At 37.8% G+C, this 22,841-nt stretch overlaps 3 protein-coding genes and 1 non-coding gene across 4 annotated transcripts in view; 1 reads left to right on the top strand and 3 right to left on the bottom strand.

Moving 5' to 3' along the window:
- Positions 1 to 1,062: 1,062 nt before the first annotated feature.
- TMEM139 (transmembrane protein 139) overlaps positions 1,063 to 22,841 on the bottom strand; it is a 360,773-nt gene continuing 338,994 nt past the window's right edge. Inside the window, exon 5 of the transcript XR_011231774.1 lies at positions 1,063 to 1,076. The gene's annotated coding sequence lies outside the window, so the exon portion shown is untranslated. The remainder of the gene's footprint in view (positions 1,077 to 22,841) is intronic.
- Positions 1,797 to 2,750, bottom strand: LOC138377027 (olfactory receptor-like protein OLF3). Its single transcript, XM_069461678.1, has one exon. It carries the CDS (start codon positions 2,748 to 2,750, stop codon positions 1,797 to 1,799), a length of 954 nt encoding a protein of 317 aa, XP_069317779.1.
- LOC138377631 (small nucleolar RNA U3) lies at positions 14,303 to 14,515 on the top strand. The gene has a single exon (XR_011231804.1). It is a non-coding gene; the product is annotated as a small nucleolar RNA U3 (small nucleolar RNA).
- Positions 17,591 to 18,547, bottom strand: LOC138377025 (olfactory receptor 2F2). Its single transcript, XM_069461677.1, has one exon. The coding sequence runs from the start codon at positions 18,545 to 18,547 to the stop codon at positions 17,591 to 17,593; it is 957 nt and encodes a 318-aa protein (XP_069317778.1).

Raw genomic sequence — 22,841 nt, 5'->3', positions numbered from 1 at the left:
TGACCGTGTCTACCCACTTGCTTTATCCTTACTACTCCCTCACTCTTCCCTGACATTGAGCTTCAACATTTTTTAGACTCTCATGCTTGTCTCCATCTCTACAACTTTGTACAAGTTGCTCCTTGTTTTGCTTTCTTGTCATCTAGACAAGATATATCTGGTCTCAACCCAAGAGATCTTTCATAGGAAGGCTTCTGCAATCACCTCCAATGGGATTACTATCACTACAACACTTACCACAATGCGTTATAATTGCTTCATCATCTGTCATCCTTACTATGTGAGCATATTCTTGTCGGGACTGTATCAAGTTGACCGTTGTGTCCCACAACCATTCATTGACACTGACACATAGTAGACACTTCATTGATAGTGCTCAAATTAATACCAATAGAAATTTAGTTCACTAGCATTAACATTTTGCAATGCCTCCCTATCTTGCAAAATTTAGACTTATGTTACTATTAAGGTAAAACTCAAATGTCAAATGGGCTTTGTATTATATGAGTCTTGAACTCTGTTTGAATCCTCAGGTCCTGTGATATTGTGTTGCCGAACATAAAAACTGCAAATCAACTGACTTAAAGAAGAGACAAAAGGAAGAAAGGACTTAAACTCCTTTTGAGCTATTATCATATTCTTTCACCTCTTTCCCCTTCCTTATCCCTTGTTCAGTTATTTTTTCCCCTTCCTTTGTATTGTTTAGGCTTTTCTTCAGAGGCGAGGTGTATGCCCAGACAAGCCCACACCACTAGATTCACAAAGGTTCACTATGTGTGTGAGGAGGGACAAGAGAAGTCCTAGGGGGAGACTTGAGGCTAACATTTGCACAGCCGGGTGACCTCTCCTCATGCCCCAAAATCCGTAATACAATTGTTTTAGCTTTTACTGGCTTTGGCTGGAGAGTCTGCCCTTTCTTAGATTAACTAAGTCTTTGATATTTTATATATTATCTCATTTATGGGCTTATTTTGTTTCCAAAGATTCAGAGAAAGAGTTTATGCATTTTTCAGAAATTGGACAATTTTAACATTTTAAATGATACCCCTTATATGTGCAGTAAAATTCCTCTGAAACTGATTGAATATTTCAAGTAGTGTGTGAAACTTAACTTTTCCCTGGCTAATAATAGCCTTCAGTACAAACGACCATTAATTATAACCCTATTAAGATAAAAACAAGTCCTTTAGTTGATATTTCTCTAATGAATCACAACCAGAACTCAGAGAAAGACATTATGTCCATATTGAGTAGATTTCTTGCAAAAACAACTTACTCAGCCTTGATAACAACACTCTTCTCAGAGTGTTGACTCACACAATTATGCACGTGGCTTCACACTACACACGTTATTTTAAGTAGTCTTAAATGTTAAAAATACATTTTGTTCCCAATGGAAACAGTATACACCTTTTTTCAAAACATGTATGCGTAAGAACCAATGGTCCAGGTAAAATCCATGAATAGGTCCATGATTACAAACAATGTGAAAAATCAAAACAGTAAGTAATATATTTTGTTCAATTATTGGCAGGTCATAAGGTAGGAGATTGAGTAACTGTGGGAAGTTCATTTACAGCAGTGCCTAACTCCACTGAACATGCTGCTGTGAGATAAAAATACCCCCACATCCCACACCCCAACATCACCACTCAGCCTCCTACGTAACGTCAGCAGCACACAGTACGCCATCTCCTCCCTGGTTGCCAGGGCAATGTGGTTCAGGCCTGTCACATCTGAGTTGGGTGGAAAACACTGAGGCAAAGCTCTTTTTTCTCAGTGATGATCATGAATCATCAACCTGCCAGTTTTGATGTTAACCCAGAGAATTTCCCTAATAGTTTCTGCCAGGCCCCCTTCACCTCCTTATTCCTTAGACTGTAAATCATGGGATTCAGCATTGGTGTCAAAATGGCATAGAACAGAGAGATCAGCTTCTCCTGAAGGACAGAGGGCCTGGAGCGGGGCTGGATGTAAATGAAAATGGCCATGCCATAGCACAGGGCAACCACCGTGAGGTGAGAGGCACACGTGTGGAAGGCTTTCCTCCTTCCCTCTGTGGACTGGATCTTCAGGATGGTGGAGATGATCCGGATGTAGGACAAAAGAACCAGGCAGAAGGGTGTCATCAGAAGGACAACGCTAGAGACCATGATGGCGACCTCATTGGAGGAGGTGCCCACACAAGCCAGCCTGACCACAGCTAGAAGTTCGCAGGATATATGATCAATAAACTTGTTAGTGCACATGGGCAGCTGAAAGGTAATACCAGTCTGCATGAGAGAGTTGACGGAGCCACTGACCCAGGATGTGATGGCCAACCTAGCACACAGCCCTCCATGCATGACGGCCGAGTATCGCAGGGGGTCACACACAGCCACATAGCGATCATAGGCCATCACTGCCAGGAGAACAAACTCAATCCCACCCAATGCCAGGGAGAAAAATAACTGGGCTGCGCAGCTCAGGAGCGGGATGACTCTATGTTTTGCAAGAAAATGCACCAGCATCTGAGGGACTATGCTTGTGGCATAGGAGACATCAACAAGGGAGAGGTTGGTGAGAAAGAAATACATGGGAGTGTGGAGTCGGCTGTCCAGTCTGATCAGGAGAACAATGAGAAAGTTCCCCAGCACTGTCGCCAGGTACATGACCAAGAACAGGACAAAGAGGGCCACCTGAGTGTCCCAGTCACTGGACAGGCTGAGGAGAATAAATTCTCTCACCCATGTCTGGTTATCTGTTCCCATTAAGCAACGTGAGGACTATTAATCTGCAGAGAGAGTCAGAAAAAATAGAAGTTGTTGAATAACCATAAGAATAACTTTTTTGAATGCACACTGTATGCCAGCCAGCCTTAGGGAAGCCCTTCAGACCATTTATTGACCAAGATGATAGCCCTGACCCCAATATGCATTATATCTATGTTGCATCAGAGACACAGTCTATGGCTTTCATGAGGCACAATGTGGTGTCAGAGAGGTCAGTTAATGCCTGCAATGCAATGTAATTTTAGGAGTTCTACACTCCTACCAACTTACCTCAGATTCCAGGGCAAGAGAATAGTGTGTGACAACAGCAGGTAAAATGATAAGCAACGAAGAAGAATGTGATTGGGAAGTTCAAGAATTACCTTAAATATGTCAACTGGACCCATCCTGAAGAAATATGTAAATCTATTACAAATTTTATGTCTTTCTTTATATTTTTCTCTTTCAATTTGCTTCTCTGGATATGACCTCCAAAGAAAGCAAATAAGAGTATGTATGTACACTTAGACTTTCTAAATAAAAGGGAGAAAGAGAAAGTGTATTTTTAAGACACAGAGGTATGAATTCATGCAGATATACATTGGAACGGAGATTCCTTTTATGTTATTTTTTGTTCAGCAAGTGCTTCTTCAGTAAAACCAATATGTTATAGCATTAATTTTGAAAACTAAACAGAAATATGCTACATTTAAAAAACTTTTTTAGACCTGACTGCTTATTCCACGTCTGCCAGTTCACCAGCTTCCCTTGTACTGCAGTGCACAATATCAGGGAGAGCAGGTGAGAAAGGAGGCAGGAGGGACTGAGGGACTGAGGTCAGAAATAGAGGTTCTTCCTCAGACTAGGGGTCTCTGAGCTGAAAGACTGTCAACACTTCAACTCTCTTACCTGATAAAGGACAAAACACAGACTTCCAGAAACGCCCATCTCCTCAGGCTTGAGACATACGCTCTTTCTAAACACTCTCCTAAGGTCCTCCTCACAACCTGCTCTCCCTCCAGCACTTCCTCCGGCCAGCTGCCTGGGGACCTTGTAAGCCCATGACGCCCTCACCCACCCTGCACATCTCTCCACTACTGCCCTTGTCACATCAGAAATGAGTGACAGTGTCTCATCGTAGAAAAAGCATCAGCTTCAGAGCCAAACAGCTCCTGCTATGAATACACATCTGTTCTGTTTCCTGAGACCTGGAGCAAGCTGCTTAGTCTCTCTCAGCCTCATATTTCTTCACCTGTAGAATCTGCACAACACTGGACAACTGAAAAGGTTGTTGGTGAAATTAAAGGAGGTGAAGGACTGAAGTTCCCACGGGAGTGCCTGAGCAGACAGGAGCCCATTATTTAGTGATGACAATTAGTCTTGATTTCATGTTCTATCTCTATTAGGATCTTCTTTCCTTATTTATTGTCCCTCTCTACCATCCTCAGGGGTTTTTTTTTGTTGTTGTTGTTTTGTTTTTTGTTTTGCTCCTGAGTGGTTCCTTCTCCCTCATTATAAAAACATTTACGCAGACCTCTCAATTTGGGAGAAGAATCTTTGCTATATACTCACCATTCAAAGTCTACCTTCATTTCACATCTCGAATGATTAGTGTCCATTTTCTGGATCCATTTCTTAATATCCATCTCCTAGTACAGGGAAATGTGCATTCTCATTTAGCTATAAAATTTGCAAACTGAAAGCTTACTGAAAACCTCCTATCATTAAAACCAGAAACTTTTATGTATTTTTTAATTCATCTTTCAGCAATGTTAACTATTTGTTCCCTCAAATTTTCAACTCTATCATACACTCTGTCATCATTTTCATCCATTCTAATTTTCCTCATCTGTATTTTTAGGTAACTTTTCTAAATTTTCCTGATCCATTGCTGTGAACACTAAGGTTCTGTGCTCAGAACTTGTGCCCTTCTTTCTACAGTTTCTTCTTGAAAGATTTATTTCTAACTACAGTAACTATTATATTATGTATTCTGTGTGACTCACTCTCGATTCTACATTAATCTCCTCTCTCTAAAGTGTCAGATGCTTATAAATGGCTTAGTGAATATTTCCTAAATATCTCACTAATGACTACCCTTCTCTCTTCACAAACTAGATCCCCTCTTGACTTCTTTACTCCTATCAATGGAACTAGAATTCTCCTACTTTCCCAGTGAATCATTTTTGGTTTTCCCTTTTCTTCACCACTCCACAGGATATATTTTCTTCCTTTATTTCTTTTATCAAATATCTCTCCCATTTTCTCCTTACTCTCATCCACACTTATTCCTGCCCTCGTCATTCCCATCTTATAAAGTGCAAGAGCCTCCTTGTAAATTTCTCTAATGTAATCTCAACTCACTCCAAAAATCCTACACTCTGCCTCCAAATTACTCATGAAAAATACAAAAATTTTGCATCATTTTTATGAACAAACAGATCTATATGTCTAAGTGTTTACAGAATTGAGTTTATCCTGGGCAGAAAAGTTTTCACATAATTCATAATCTGATCACCTTCTGTTACTAACTTATATTTTATTAACTGTAGTATTTATTATCATGCCCTGTGTTTTACAGCAAAGTCTTTCATTAAAATTGGCTACTAATACTTAAATACCTTTCACTGATAAGCTAGCTGATTATTTTTAGCCCATCAAGTTTGCTATGTATTTCCAAAGGTCATTGACTTGCTTTCACAGTAATTAATATCCAAATATACATTTTGTTCATACAGTTTTTGGACTCAAGGTCAGATAAAGGAAACAAAAACATCATGTGTGTTTGGAAAGCCAAAAGATGGAGAAAACATATATAAGCCAGATTATTTTAACACACCTTAATTTCATCCCATATTACTCTGGGTTCATCTTCCAACTAAATATAACTGGGTTTCTATTCTGATTTCATGGTGAACATATTAGGTGCCAGATAATATGCTTCATATCTAACTTCTTCTATCAGGAAGCCAGAGTTTGGTCTTTTCAGTTCTAACTAACTTGTGGGATCTGTATTCTCCCTAAACCAGTGATTTTCATTGTAGTCATAAGGGAAAACTGTAAGAATACTTGCTCCATTTGTCTTTACAAATAAGACAGTGAAAACCTCCTAGTACAAGGTTAGGCACGCAGCTAATTTTCAAAACCAGTATTCAACAATAAACACAGCTAATAGTCCTATTTAGCTATTCCCTGTGTACAAATGTGACTTGTGCTCTCTTCTTAACATTTGTTCAACTCCAACTACCTTTTTGTCAGGCATTTAATGGTCCTTTAGTAAGTGATAAAATCCTATTTTAGATTCTTGGAGTTCTATCATTTTTATACTCAACAAACATCAGACCAAACCTCTCTATATGTGTATTGAGCTTTTTTGGCTATTGAAAATAAATAATCCACCCTGCTTTCTCTGGACATAGTATTAAAGAATGATATACTCTTATGGTTCATCCCCTTAGACATGAACACCATGGAGTAAGGACTTCTTCTCACCTGTGTTTTATGAATTGTGGTGAATTTAGAGTAATTATTGTGGCCATAACAAATAGAATACAATATATGATTTAATAAGAAAGGTGCAACTAAAACATTCCATGAAAAATTATCTCCTTAAGACTTGACCATTAATGCCTGAAATTTATTCTATTTATGTTGAGCATCCTCCTTTTTGTGAAATATTTAAAAATCAAATAATTCTAAATGGGAAGTTCCTAATATGAAGTACCTGAACTTACTGTAAACTAGTATATAAGTTTACACTAACCCTTTACAGTAGGTCACATAAAAGTAGAAAACTGGAGCTTTAGAAGTAAATAAAATGGAAATTGCAGGAAAAGTCAGGGATGAGTTATGAACAGCGAAGACAAAAATTGCTCAGTTAAAATACTATCTTTACTGGAATGGCTAAGTCAATCTATTTAACATGTGCCTTGCCTCACATACTTAACATTTTTGTGATGGAAATGCTTAAAATCTACATATAAATTTTAATTTGTCAATTAAAGAAAGAAAGAAAAGAAAAAAGTAGGACCTTTTCTAAACCCAAGGTAGAAGTACCTCCATCAGTCTTCTTCCTTTATTTAGTAATTATCAGTTACAGCAAATATCAGAACTGAAATGCTCTCTCTATGACAAAGAAACAAAGACAAACACATAAATACTTAGATTCTTCACCCAATTCTTTTTACATAACACAATACATCTAATTTAAAAGTTAAATTTCAATCATAATCTTTTTTTAATAAAGCAAATTTATTCATTGATTCCATGGAAACTGTTATATTTTATTTATTGTAAAAATTGAATATAAATTGTAACAAATTAAATGCTATTTTTCAATCTATTCTACCTTGATTAATTCACCCACTCTTCTTTTTCCTATTTCAACATTCTACTACCTTATGTCATCTTCAGCTGAAAATATATGTCACCTGAACAAGATGAAGAGTCAAAAATTCAGATGACCATCCTAGCTTACATTAAAACCTCGACTAGCCTTTATCTGGATGGGGCATTTAAGGTTAAGCCCCACAATCTACAGATATTTTTCTTTCATGCTGATCAAATAAACCAGAACCATACCTTTGCACAGTTGAGCTGTCAATGTAAATGGCATTGTCATTTAGAGGAAGCTTCATCTGACCTGTGATTGAGCATTTAGTTGTTGTATATGCTGAATACATCCATCATGGGCAGGTATATTTCCACCATCCTAGTATTTGGACACAAAAAACTCCAGTGCTACTAGAGGGGTGATGTCTCAAAAATGGTTTTATATCCTGAGAGAATGATTAGTTTTTCTTTTTTAGTGTCTTGTTATTTACTTCCTGTGTTGATTTGGTTGCCTGACTTTTCATATAATCTGAATTCAGATACTGGGACCAGTTTCTCAAACATGCTGTAACACTGAAATTCACCTTTGGTAGTATATTTCATGGTTTCTTGCTGTAAATTCTCACCTTCTTTATATCTCTTTGCCCCTATATCTAAGACCAGGATATTCTTTTGCAGTATAATTCGTTAGTCTGGGAAGCTTCAACAGTGCATTCCCTACAACACATTCTAACTAAACCAACCCTCAAATGAGAGAGTCAGGACACCTCAATTGTAGTCCCAATTCATATTGTGAGTGCTGTGTGAATGTTATCAATTTATTTAATCATTTTACTTCTAAAACTTCTATCACTGAAAGGAAAATCAAAATTGAAATACTCTTAGGGAAATAATTGAGAAAAAGAATTTAGAGCAATTCACAATTTGTCTGGAAATACATGTATTTGGAAATGTAATATATTCCTACTACATGTTCATGAATGTCATCAATATCTAAATAAAAGTTTTATAGATCTGAGTTTTCCCTCTACGTATCTTTCTCCAAAATAATGCAGAATTCGTCCATGGTATCTCTGTGTTTTAATTAATAATCATTCTCTTCCCCAACTTCTGTTTCACTCTTTCTCTTTCTCTCTGCTACTTCGAAAGTTTGGAATTGACACTCATACAATGAAAATGTACCTAAGCCTCCAGCTTCTGAAAAGCAGAATTATTTTACTACTTTTGTTATAATACTTAAGATGAGATTCATAGTTCATAGCTCAGAGTCAAAGTCCCTAACCTAACCAATCATATCAGCACTATCACTGCCCCTCTGTAAACCTTTGTTTATACCCACCCTCTGTTGACACCTCCATTAAGAGTTCTCAAGTATTGTCAATGCCTGACAAAATGGACTTTGCTTGAGTCTAGGATTAAGTTGTTTTCTAAACAATGCTCCCCACCTCCCAACAAAGTGGTGGACTACAGAGATTAAGTGTCCCAGGGATTCATTTACATTTGAGGGAACTGGGGAGGAAGTTCACAGGGACTCCCAAATTGGCTCAAACGCACAGAACTAATGAAGTGTGGTGGTGGGTGCACTGGCAACATGGGGCTGACAGATCCTCCCAGGAGCTCCATGCATTAGAGTATTGTCGCCACTCCTAATTCTCAAGGGCAGGACCTCCATGCTGCCCTTTCTCACCCTGGGGAAGGTTGTTCTCCTCCATCCCGCTCTCCTCCAAAACTTCACTGAAGCCTTAGGTCATTCTAAAAACTCATAGAAGCCAGCTTTATGAGCTTTTGGTGTGTTCTCCTGTAGCTCAAACCTAACCTTTAGCCCTCAAAGCCAATACAATTGTGATCCTAATACAAGCAAGTTATTTTGTGGATATTGACAAACTGATTCTAAAGTTATGGGACGACAAAAGATGGAGAAGAACTAACACAATATTGAAGTGTGACACCACCTAATGACAAGATTTACTGTAAAGATACAGTAATCAAGACAGTGTGGTATTGGTGAAAGAATAGACAGATACATCAATAGACAAGAATCAAGAGCCCAGAAATAGAAACACATAAACATGGTCAAATGATCTTTGACAAAGGAACAAAGGCAATACAATGGAGCAAAAGTAGTTGTTTCAACAAATGGTGCTGGAACAACTGGACATCCACATGCAAAAAAAGAAATTTAGACACAGATCTTATATTCTTTACAAAAATTAACTCAAAATGGATCATAGGCTGAATTGCATTATAAAACACAAATATATAAAACTCCTGAAAGATAACATAGGAGAAATGCTATATGGCCTTGGGTTTGTCAATGACTTTTTAGACACACAGCAAAGGTATGATCCATGAAAAACATAATTGATAAGCTAGACTTCAATAAAATTAAAGTTTTCCGCTCTGTAAAATATATTGTCAAGAGAATGACAAGACAAGCCATTGACCATGCAAAAATATTTGTAAAAGACATATCTGATATTGGACTCTTATCCAAAATCTAAAAAGAGCTCTTAAACTCAAAAATAAGAAAATAACAACTCAATTAAATAATGGGTCAAAAACTTTAACAGATGACTCACAAAAGAAGGTATACATATGGCAAAGGCAAACAAGCATATGAAAAGATGCTCCACATCATATGATATAAGGGAATGCAAATTAAAAAAAATGAGATACCATAACACATCTATAAGAACAGTCAAAATCCAGAGCACCAACAATACCAAATGCTAATGAAGATGTAGATCAACAGGAACACTCATCTATTGTTGGTGGGAATGCAAAATGTTTTGAAGGATACTTTAGCAGTTTCTTACAGAATTAAACATGCTTGTTATGGAAAGAATATTTGTGTTCACCTAAAATTCATGTCTTGAAGCCATGGTGTGATGGTAGTGGAAGGTGAGACCTTTGGGAGTTAATTCAGTCAGACAGTGGAGCCTCTGTAATGAGATTAATGTCTTTAGAAGAAGATGAAGAGACTTAACCCTCCCTCTTTTTGCTCTTCACCCATAAGAAGACACAAGACAACATCCACTTGCAAACCTGAAAGCAAGCCCTCACCAAATGCCAAGTCTTTGGCATTGATCTTGGGCTTTCTAGCCTCCAGAACTGCGAGAGAAAAATGCTTGTTGTTTAAGCCACCTAGTCTGTGGTAATTTATTAAGCAGCCCAAATTCTCTAAGAAAATACTCTTACCAATAATCCAGCAAACACACCCTGTGGTATTTACCCAAAGGAGTTTAAAACTTATGTCCACACAAAAACCTGCACACAAACATTAATAGCAACATTATCCTTAGCTGTCAAAACCTGAAAGCAATCAAGATATTTTTTAGTGAGTGAATAAATAAATAAACTGTGGTATACTAGATAATAGTGCTAAAAAGAAATGAGCTCTCATGAAAAAAACGTGGAGGAAACTTAAATGCATATTACTAAGTTAAACAAGCCAATCTGAAAATACTATATATATCATATATATGTGTGTGTGTATATATATATGTATGATTCCAACTTTATTACATTCTGGAAAAGGCAAAACTATGAAGACAGTAAATAGATTAATGGTTGTCAAGGGTTGGGGTGGAGGGAATTATGAAAAGGCAGAATACAGAGGATTTTTAGGACAGTGAAATTGTTCTCTATGATACTATATTGATGTATACATTCATTATAAATTTGTATAAACCCATAGAATGTTTAACACCAAGAGTGAACTCTAATGTAACCTATGGCCTCTGAATGATAATGATTGGTCAGTTTACATTCATCAGTTATAATAAAGGTACCGTACTGGTGAAAGATGTTGATAATATGGGAGGCTAGGCACGTGGGGGGCAGAAAGTATAAAGGAAATCTCTGTACTTTCCACTATATTTTACTGTGAACCTAAAACTGCTCAAGAAATAATATGCATAACAATAGTTTGACCTCTTCTTTGACAAAATGGATACCTTTTATTTCTTTCTCTTGCCTCACTGCTCTGGCTAGAACTTCCAGCACTATGTTGAACAGAAGTGGTGACAGTTGCCACACTCATCTTGTTCCAGTTTTGAAAGGGAATGGTTTCAATTTTTCCCCATTCAGTATGATGTTGGCTGTGGGTTTGTCATATATGGTTTTTATTATTTTGAGATATGTTCCTTCTATGCCTAGTTTTTTGAGGATTTTTATCATGAAAAGATGCTGGATTTTGTCAAATGCTTTCTTTGCATCTATTGTAATGATCATATAATCTTTGTTTTTGCTTCTGTTTATGTGGTGAATCACATTTATGGATTTATGTATGTTGAACCATCTTTGCATTTCTGGGGTGAAGCCCACTTGGTCATGGTGGATCATTTTTTTGATGTGCTTTTGAATTTGATTTGCTAGTATTTCACCAAGGATTTTTACATCTATACTCATCAGGGATATTGGTCTGTAGTTTTCTTTTTTTGTTGTGTCTTTTCCTGGCTTTGGTGTCAAGGTGATACTGGCTTCACAGAATAAGTTGGGGAGAATTCCCTCTTTCTCAATATTATGGAATAATTTCTGTATTATGGTACCAGGTCTTCTTTGTAGGTCTGATAAAGTTTGGCTGTAAATCCATCTGGTCCAGGTCTTTTTTTCTGGTGGGAGGTTTTTTATTACTGTTTCAATCCCATCGTTTGTTATTGTTCCATTCAGAAGTTCTATTTCTTCCTGGTTGAACCTTGGGAGATTGTGTGTTTCCATTTTCTAGTTTATGTGCATAGAGATTTATGTAGTATTTGGGGATGATGTTTTGCATTTCTGAGGTATCAGTTCTCATGTCACCTTTTTCATTTCTGATTGAGCTTATTTAGTCCTTTCTCTTAGAAAAGTCCAAATATTCCTCCAAAAGTCTACATGTCCACTGAAAATTTTCACCATTCATACTACATTGTGATACATAAAAACCCTCCAAATACTTTTTAAAATTTGAAATAATACAAGGTACATTCCCTGACAAAATGAAACTAAAGTAGAAATCAATAATAGAAAGATACATGTAAAACCTATAAATATTTTTTAAAAGTAAGCAACCCACTTCTAAATAATCCATGGATCACAGAAGAAGTTAGAAATGAAAGGTTTGTTCACTCAAAAATCTGTACTTGAAGGTTTACAATAATTTTGGTCATAATCGCCAAAAATTAGAAATAATCCAAATATACTTTAAAATAGCAAATTGACATATTGTACATCCATACTATGGAATGTTACCCAGCAATAAAAAAGAATGACTACTGTAACATGAAGCATCATGGGTGCGTCTCAAATGCATTATGCAAATGGGAAAAAAACTCAAATGTCTACATGCTATATGATTCCAATTATATAATATTTTGCAATGACAAACATATAGAGACAGAAAGCTGATCGGTGGTTACCAGGGGATGATGTCCAAGAAAATAGATTGACTACAAAGGGGCACAAGGGTATGTTTGGGGTGATGAAAGTTTTTTATATCTTGATTTTGGTGGTTACATACATTTTTCAAAACTCATAAAACTGAGCACAAAAAAGGGTGAATTTTACAGCATGTAAATTATACCTCAATTAAAATGCAATATAACGTTTACTATTTATTAATATTAGCAAAGCATTTAGGCTCAAAAATATTAAATCACAATAAGAACTTTGGAGTGTTGGCTCAGCATCAGTTTATGCCATTAAGTATTTAAGTTTTTTGACTACAGCATTCTTGGTACTGTTTTATTTATTTATTTTTTTTAATTTTCTCTGAATTTGTGTTTATTTCTCCATTTAATTTCTTTCTTTTTTTTTTTTTTTTTTGACTCATGAACTTTTGTTTTATTTATACTATCTATAGCCTGGCTAAGGGGAGGCAGATATCCTGCCCCCCAAATTCTTTTTTTTTTTTTTTTTACTAGTTTTTTTTTTTTATCATTAATAACAATTTAATTTTACAGAATCAAAGAGTCTAACAGTATATCTTGTTAGATACAGTATGTCCTCATAATGTATACATTATTTCTTGTACAATGATATGAAATAATATGGGAAATATTCATGATAAATTATTAAGTGAACAATGCAAGTTAAAAACAACAGTTTCATATTTTTTCCCCACCCCCCCTTTCCCGAGTCAGCACCTTCAAGTGTTACCACTCCCCAAACGGTGCGCAATGCACTCATTGTGTAGGCATACCCCCAACCCCTCCCCCACCCCCCACCTCAGTCTGATGTCCAATTGGTGTCGTTCCCAGATTTGTATTTAGGTGATTATCAGGGAAACCAATTTTCTGGTGAGTACATGTGTTGCTTGTTTTTCCATTCTTGGGATACTTCACTTAATATAATGGGTTCCAACTCTCTCCAGGAGAACCATAGAGATGTCGTATCTTCATCATTCCTTATAGCTGAGTAATATTCCATGGTATACATATACCACAGTTTATTAATCCAATCATGTATTGATGGGCATTTGGGTTGTTTCCACATCTTTGCTATTGTGAATTGTGCTGCTACTGTTTTAAAACTTAAAAATATAAAGTCATCTGAACACATTTATAATACTTATGAATTATAACAAATAACCTTGTGAGTTGTTTGAAGACAAAAATCATTTGTTATTTATAAGTAGCAGAGTGTCAACTAGACTTGCAAAGGATATTTCTCAAATGATTATATTAATAATAATCTCATTGTGTTATTCATTAGGCTAATTGCTGATACAATCAATCCCAAAATAACTACCACTTACCATAATAAAATTTTATTTACACAAAATTCCCATGTAGGTGACAATGGTGAAGTGGCTTTTTGGTAGTTCTCATCCAGTCAGTGGCTCGAGACCCAGGCCTTCTCCACCAGGTGGGACTATTCCACTCCCTGGGCCCTACCATGCTCTGCATCCTCAGGATCTGGATGATGTCAGAGCCAGACAGTGAGCAATGGAGGCTGGTGCTCAGGAGGTTTCAACAGGCCAGGCCTGGGGGTGGCATATTTTCTGTGAATCCATGCTTCAGTAGTTACAATTGTCATAGTTAGTCCCATGGCCACAACTACCTGCCAAGTAGGCTCATATTTAGTCTAATTCTGTGCCAAGAAGATGAGAAAATGAGTTCATTGAGCATCTAGCCAATCTCTGCCACAGAATTGGATGCTGATCAGATTGGAGCACATTTGAGGCCATGTGTTTATTTTAGACCTCTACAATTTAAGGAGGATACTTGGAATATTCAGACCTCAAGACTATACTTTCAGGGATCATTTCTACAGTGTGTTACTGAAGTTTCTCTGAAGGTGTAGAGCACCAGAAACCACAAGGAGGAGGCACAGCCTTCTCTCATGAGCATGAAGCCAGTTCTTGGTATACTTTTGCTGCAGCTGCCATTTGCCATTGATACTCATTTTTCTCCTCATTCTGGAGAGTAACAGGGAGAGGATGTAATCTGAGTGGTTATCATTTTAACATTGGAAGAAAAAAAAAAAAAACAGAACATTCAGATGCCATAGAAGAGATCCCTGATAGTAAGACATCTTAAGATTCATGCTAATGAGTAAACGTTTAGGAGCATTTAACCTGACTATTTAGTTCTCTGTATAGCTTTGGTTGTGGCAAAATGACACCCTACATACCTCTATGATTTCTTACCACTAGGCTGATACCAATTCTTCCACCCACAAAATTCTTCCCTTCTAAATCTTCTTATAGGAAATAATCCAACCAGTCATTCTAGACACATCTATGCATCCTTGATCACTAAAGCAGAAAGGAATCACACCTTTCTTGAAAGTTTTTGTGCTTTATCTGTAGTCATTTCATGACTCAGAAGACAAGAGCCCAAAGGGAGACACCGTCCACAGCCACCCAGCCTGCAGGCCCAGCCCTACAGGCCCCATCTCTCAGGAAAGTCTGAGGTGCCCAACCTACTGTCTGCCACAGGCTGTGGCTCAGGCCTAGGGCGTGGGGAGTCTCTGCTCCATCTCAACATCACACACTTCACTCTTCCTAACCTCCTGTCAGACTGTCTGCAGGAGGCCACCCAGTGTCATCTCACAGGAAGGAGCCAGCAGGAGCACATGGTCTTCAGCCTCAACAAACCAGACCACAGAATCTTATCCAGATTGGAGATCCAGTTTCCTTCTAATTTGGTTTGCTCTTGAATCAGGAAAGAATTAATGCAAAGAATAGCTTGAAATGTAGATGATGTACAGGTTTTAATTCACAGAAACTCATTGTAAGACTGTAATCCTTGCAGCCCATGCAGAGTGAGAGGTTCATGGCAATATCCTCAATGGTATGCCATATAAGGCAATAACATTTCTAATCAGTGAACTATGTCTTCAAGGTCTAACATCTGGGCACCCAGCCTTGAAATTTTTATTTTGATGATAATGATGAAAATCTGCACCTGTGATTTAAGACTCCGTGTTTTCCATATTTGTCCACTTGAGAGTTACTATGAACAGATCTATCTATGCTCACCCAGCCTGCTGGCCTCAATCCAGCAGGCCCCAGACCATTGTCACACCCTTAGTTCATATTTCTGTTATGTCATAGTGGTATTATTAAAGCAACCCACTAGATTGATTCCTTGCTTCTAACCTTTTCTTCCTCTACCTCATTAGTCAGAGTGATATATCAAAAATTAAAAATGTATCAAACCATATTTCTGATTAAAAATCTTTACCCACTCCCAACTGCTATCAGTATAAAGTTGAAATAATCTGTCATCAGTGCCCTTCATGAACTGACACCTATCTAGCCACCTGCTTCATCCTCACTACTTCCTCACTCTTCTCTGCCTTACAAGTGCAGCTTCTAGAAATTTCTGGACTCTCAACTCTCTCCCACATCTGCACTTTGACACAGGTTTTTCCTTTGCTTTATTGTTTGTCATTCAGATAACTTGTTCTCACTTTTCTGGTCTCAACATGGATCTTTTCTGGTCCTTGTAAACAGGAAGACTTCTGCAATTACCCCTCATGAGCTTACTCTATCTGTGACACTTATAACATTGTTTTATTATAGCTTAATGATCCATCATTCCTGCTACACAACCCTATCCTTGATTATCAGGACTGTATCTTATTGAATCTCCAGAACCATGCATTGTCACTGGCACATAGTAGACACTCTGTTGATAATGCTTGAATTAACACCAATAGAAATACAGTCTGGTAGCACTGACATTATTTGGGATGCCTGCCTACACTGCAAAATTTAAGACAGGATTACAATTAAGGTGAAATTCAAACAACAAAAGGGCTTTGGATTATATAACCATCAACTCTGTATAAAACCTGAGGTTTTATGATAATGTCATTATCAATGAAACAACTGCAAACTAACTGACTTCAAGAAATAGGATTTAGATTCCTTCAAGGGAGTGCGAAGATCAGCTAGTATCATATTCTTTCTCCTATTTCCTCTTCCTTACCTTATAGATTCATTTCTTCTCCTTCGTTTGCATTATTTAAGAATATCAACAGAGGCAAGGTTCACTCTCAAGCTCACATCACTAGGTTTGACCAAGGCCCTGTCGAATGTGTATGAAGGGAGAACGAAAAGATCCTTCACATGGAAACTGGAAGGTAACATTTGCATGTCTGCCTCACCTATCCTGACACCTCAAAAACCCTATGAAATTGTCATAGTTTTCATTGGCTTTGGACAAAGAATCTGTCCATTCTTTATGTCTTTGATATTTCATACATTATCTCATAATTTATAGGCTTATTTTGTTTCTAAAGGTTCAGATGGTTCATGAATTTTTCAGAGATTAGTCAATTTTAACACATTAAATGATGCCCCTTATATATGCACGACAATTCCTCTCAAACTGTTTGAATGCTGTCAAGTAGTGCTAGAAACTTAACTTTTCCAAGGCCAATAATAGTCTTCAGCACAAACAACCATTGATTATAACACTATCAAGGTAAAACAAGACCTGTCATTGATTTTTCTCTGCTGAATTACCTCCAGCCCTCAAAAAAAAAAGACATTATGTCAACATTTGGTAGGTCCTGAACGAAACATTTTAATCAGCCTTGACAAAAACACTTCTCAGGATGTTGACTCACACAATTATTGCATGTGGCTTCATACAACACATGTTATTTTAAGTGAGTCGCCAAAGATAAAATGCATAACCTTTTACAAAATGTGGATGAATAAGAACCAACAGTCCAAGGTAAGATCCATGAAAAGGTCCATGATTACAATGTGAAAAATCAAAACAGTAAGTAATATATTTTGTTCAATTATTGGCAGGCCATAAGATAGGAGATTGAGTAAGTGTGGGAAGTTCATTTACAGCAGTGCCTAACTCCGCTGACCATGCTGCTGTGACATAAAAATATACCCACATCCCACACCCCAAAATCACCACTCAGCCTCCTACGTAACATCAGCAGCACATGGTACACCATTTCCTCCCTGGTTGCCAGGGCAATGCAGTTCATGCCTGTCACATCTGAGTTGGGTGGAGAACACTGAGGCAAAACTCTTTTCTCTCAGTGATATTCATGAATCATGAAGCTGCCAGTTTTGACGTTAACCCAGAGAATTTCTCTAATAGTTTCTGCCAGGCCCCCTTCACCTCCTTATTCCTTAGACTGTAAATCATGGGGTTCAGCATGGGCATAATAATGGCATAGAAGACAGAGATCAACTTTTCTTGAAGGACAGAGGGACCAGAGTGAGGCTGGATGTAAGTGAAAATGGTCATGCCATAGCACAGAACAACCACCGTGAGGTGAGAGGCACACGTGTGGAAGGCTTTCCTCCTTCCTTCTGTGGACTGGATCTTTAGGATGGTGGAGATGATCCGGATGTAGGACAAAAGAACCAGACAGAAGGGTGTCATCAGAAGGACAACGCTAGAGACCATGATGGCGACCTCATTGGAGGAGGTGCCCACACAAGCCAGCCTGACCACAGCTAGAAGTTCGCAGGATATATGATCAATAAACTTGTTAGTGCACATGGGCAGCTGAAAGGTAATACCAGTCTGCATGAGAGAGTTGACGGAGCCACTGACCCAGGATGTGATGGCCAACCTAGCACACAGCCCTCCATGCATGACGGCCGAGTATCGCAGGGGGTCACACACAGCCACATAGCGATCATAGGCCATCACTGCCAGGAGAACAAACTCAATCCCACCCAATGCCAGGGAGAAAAATAACTGGGCTGCGCAGCTCAGGAGCGGGATGACTCTATGTTTTGCAAGAAAATGCACCAGCATCTGAGGGACTATGCTTGTGGCATAGGAGACATCAACAAGGGAGAGGTTGGTGAGAAAGAAATACATGGGAGTGTGGAGTCGGCTGTCCAGTCTGATCAGGAGAACAATGAGAAAGTTCCCTGTCAATGTCATGAGGTACGTTACCAAGAACAGAACAAAAAGAGAGACCTGAGTGTTCCAGTCACTGGTCAGTTCGAGGAGAATAAATTCGGTCACCTGTGTTTGGTTATCTGTTCCCATTGAAAAATGTGAGTAATATTAATCTGCAGAGAGAGTCAGAAAAACACAAGTTGTTGAATCAAAGAACTATAAGAATAACATCTTAGTAATGCATACTGTATACAACCTGCCACTCTTAGCCAAATTTTTAGATCATTCATGAGGCCAAGAAAACCAGCTTGATCCCAATATGCAGTTTGTTTACTTTGCATCAGAGAGATATTAATAGTAGAGCTTTCATAAGGACATATGTCACAGGGAGGTCAGTTAAAGCTGTAGATAATACAGTATAATATTTGGAAGCTTTACATCCTTACTAACTTACCTCAGTGTCCATGGCATGGAGGGTTTTTTTGGTGACGTCAGCAAGCTGGCAGAATATGAAGTCCCAGGATCCATTACCCCCAACAAAAAATTCTTCTAGCAACTATCCACAGAGCAGAACTTCTTTTTGAAAACCCCAATACTTTGAAACAAACCTGGGACACCCATATGGTCCACTGAAGGAAAACTGAATTAGAATGGTAAGGTGAATGGTTTCATTTTGACCATGCCACCTCTTCTTCCTCCCCCTTCCCCAACTCATCACAACACTGAACAAAGAGTATTTCACTGGGCCCACAGTTTCTAAAAAAGATTGAGAAACCTGGAGGCAGTCGTTCAGCTTCACTAATATTCCAAGATGCTTTCTGGAAAGCCCAGTCTGGTCTTACCTCATAGAGAACACTGGGGGTAACAGCACCGCTAGACTACATGCATTAAGACAGAAACAAAGAAAGGAGGTGGAGGTCATAGTGACCATCACACAGATCTTGTGTTCCTTCCAGCTGTGGTGCCCAATTGAATATAGCCAACTTCATAGTCCATCTGCAAAGCTGGGCTGGTCACCTTTAGAAGCATGGTGGGAACTTCAATCTAGCTTGAGTCCCTAGACAGCTAGTCTCCATGCCCAACCTCAGAGCCCACCACAAGAACCCCTGCCCAAGCAGGGAGATGCTGGCCCCCACCCATTTTGGAGAAGTGTAGAGGCTATACCTGCTTGATGCAGGAAGTCAAGCACCAAAGGTGAATGTAAGAGTTGCACATGTTTGAGAAACCGGGTCTAAATAATTGGACTCATATATGTGAAAAATCAGGTAAAGGATTAAGGATATCCTAGGCATGTGGGGGTGTGCAAATTATTATTATTTTTGAGAGATAAGAGTCTTACTCTGTTGCCCAGGCTGGAGTGTAGTGGCATGATCATAACTCACTGTAACCTCAAACTCTTAGGCTCAAGCTGTCTTCCCACCTCAGCCTCCCAAGTAGCTGTGATTAAAGGCATGTGCCACCATGCCCTCACTGTTATGAGGCCATAATAAAATATGTCACTTATTTTTTTGTAGAGATGGGAGTCTTACTATGTTTCCCAGCCTAATCTCAAATTCCTAACCTGAAACAACCCTCTTACCCTAGCCTCTGAAAGAGCTGAGATTGAGGCCAGGCATGAGCCATGGCCTCAACTTCTTAATAATATGTCCTATCCTGTCTATATTTTGTATTATTAATTGTAACAAATTATAATACTTATTATCATGTGTATGTTTTAGAACAAAGTATTTTAGTAAAATATCCTGCTAATACTTAAGTGGATATGTCATCTGATTATTTTTAACGCATCAAAGACTGTATTTAGCATTGCCTTGACTTTAAAATAATTTAAATTTAAAATAATATCCAAATATTCTTGTTTTCTATAGCCATAGAATCCCTTCTTGGATTCATGATGGATAGAGAAAATAGCAATAGTATCTGTATTTTAAAAGATAAATGAAGGAGGAAACATATTGGCTTAGCACACCTGCAGTTAAGACCATCTCTACATCATTGTAGAATCAGCTTTCACTTAAATAGAGCTGGATTCCTAGTCTGTGTTCTGAATGAAGAATGAAATAAGTGAAAGTCAGTGTGTTGCAGATCCAAACACTTGGTGTGAGAGGCTAACGCTTAGACTTCTCAACTCCAGTGGTTTGGATGATCTGAAACTATCCCTAAACTTGTATTTTAATTGTTATCAACATCAGTGAAAGATAACATCAAAAACTAAACTTTGAGAATATTTGTTCCATTTCTTCTGTATAAATGAGATGTCAATATCTTCTTAGTATAGTGCTAGGAACACAGCTTTTGTTCAAAAGCTAGTTTTGAACAATGAACACAGGTAAGAGTCAGTCCTGTTTAGATCTTCCTCCTGTACAAACCTGTTTTGTGTTCTTTTCTCAGTATTCATCCCAACTCCAGATGTTTTATCTTTTTATAGGTACCTAATTTTCTTTTAATAAACAATGAAATCTTATTTTACATCTTTTGGGTCATATTACTCTCATAACGAACACATCTCAAACCATACCTCTCTATATATTTTGAACTTTGTCTATTCAAAAATAAACAATCTATGCTGTTTGTTCAGAACACAGTATTGAACAATGACGTACCTCTGTGGTTCATTTCCTTGGACTAAGAAGGAAAGACTTCCTCATATCTGTGTTTTATGAATTGTGGTGGATGTAGGGTAATTACTGTGGCCATAATAAATAGAACACAATAAGTGATATAATAAGAAAATCACCATTGAAATATTCTGCTACAAATTATCTCCTTATTGCCATCACTAATGCTTGAAATTCCAATATTAATAACTTGTTACTTTTATTGAGATTGTCTTCTTTGTGAATTTTAAGGTATAATTATTCTAAATGGTAGTTTTAAAATATGAATTACCTGATCTTATTGTGACCTTTTAAAATAGGTCATGAAAGAGTAGAAAAATGAGACCCTTACAAAAGGGGAAGGGATAAGGAATGACACTGAAATTTTAGGGAAAATTAGATATCGGGTATGGACAACAGAGACCTACTCTTCATTGTTACAGTATTACTTTCGTTGACCCTAGTTAAAAGTACGACCCTGTGCCTTCCCCCATTATCCAGCTATTAATAGTTACAGCAAATAGAACCACAATGCCTTGATTCTATGACAGAGAATAAAAACAAAAAATAAGATTTCAGATTCCAGTACAAAACTTTTTATATAAGTTAATTAGAAAAGCTAATTAACTTTTTGTATAAGCTAATTAGAAAATTCAATTTTAGTTAGCTATGGTTTTTTGTTCAAATAAAGAAAACCTATCCATTTAGCCTTGAACCTATTTGCCCTTTTGTATTGAGGTTCTACATGATTATAAACAATCTTGGATGGAGCGAGTGAAAGTTTTAAATACAGAAGCAGAGCACATAAAGGTAAATGTTTCCTTCATGCTAGTCAAAACAACTCAGATCCATACCTTTACAAAGCTGAGCTATCAATAGCAATGGCATTTTCATTTAGAGGAAGATTTCTCTGATTCATGACTGAAGATTTGGTTGATGTAAATGCCGGGTGCATCATGAGAAGGAATATTTGCAACATCCTAATGTTTGAAAACGGAGCCTCACAGCCTCTTGGGTGGCTGATTTCTCAAACATGCGTTTGATATCCAGAAAGAAAAAGTTATTTTTTTCTCTATGGGGTCGTGTTATCTTTTTGCAGTCTGGTTTGACTACCTGATTTTTCATTTTTCACATATATGAGTCCAATTATTTAGACCCAGTTTCTCAAACATGTGCAACTCTTACATTCATGGTGACATATTTTATTATGGCCTCATTGTGTAAATTCTCACCCTCTTTATATCTCGTGTCTACTGTAGTTCAGACTAGGGCCTTCTGTTGCAGTATAATTCTCTCAGCCTGGCCAGTCTTCATAGTGCAACCCCTACAGCCAATTCTAGAAGAACCAACCACAGAATAAAAGTTAAGAGACCTAAATTCTAGCTCCATTCACTCTCTGAGTGCTGAAGGTCTTTGAATAAGCCACTAATCAACTGACATTTCCATTTGTCTGTTATTAAAATAAAAAGCATAATATCGGCCGGGCGCGGTGGCTCACGCCTGTAATCCTAGCACTCTGGGAGGCTGAGGTGGGCGGATCGTTTGAGCTCAGGAGTTCAAGACCAGCCTGAGCAAGAGCAAGACCCCATCTCTACTAAAAATAGAAAGAAATGATATGGACAGCTAAAAATATATATATAAAAAAAAAATAAGCCGGGCATGGTGGTGCATGCCTGTAGTCCCAGCTACTCGGGAGGCTGAGACAGGAGGATCGCTTGAGCTCAGGAGTTTGAGGTTGCTGTGAGCTAGGCTGACGCCACGGCACTCACTCTAGCCTGGGCAACAGAGTGAGACTCTGTCTCAAAAAAAAAAAAAAAAAAAAGCATAATATCATGTGGACCAGATCC

The sequence above is a fragment of the Eulemur rufifrons genome, chromosome 29 (genome assembly GCF_041146395.1).
Source record: "Eulemur rufifrons isolate Redbay chromosome 29, OSU_ERuf_1, whole genome shotgun sequence".
Classification (NCBI taxonomy): Eukaryota; Metazoa; Chordata; class Mammalia; order Primates; family Lemuridae; genus Eulemur; species Eulemur rufifrons.
Note: the sequence above shows the minus strand (reverse complement) of the source record. Positions and strands in the feature narration are given on the sequence as shown.

What these genes read in the sequence shown, in the direction of transcription:
- LOC138377027 (XM_069461678.1), bottom strand. Translation starts at nt 2,750, where the DNA reads ATGGGAACAGATAACCAGACATGGGTGAGAGAATTTATTCTCCTCAGC.
- LOC138377025 (XM_069461677.1), bottom strand. Translation starts at nt 18,547, where the DNA reads ATGGGAACAGATAACCAAACACAGGTGACCGAATTTATTCTCCTCGAA.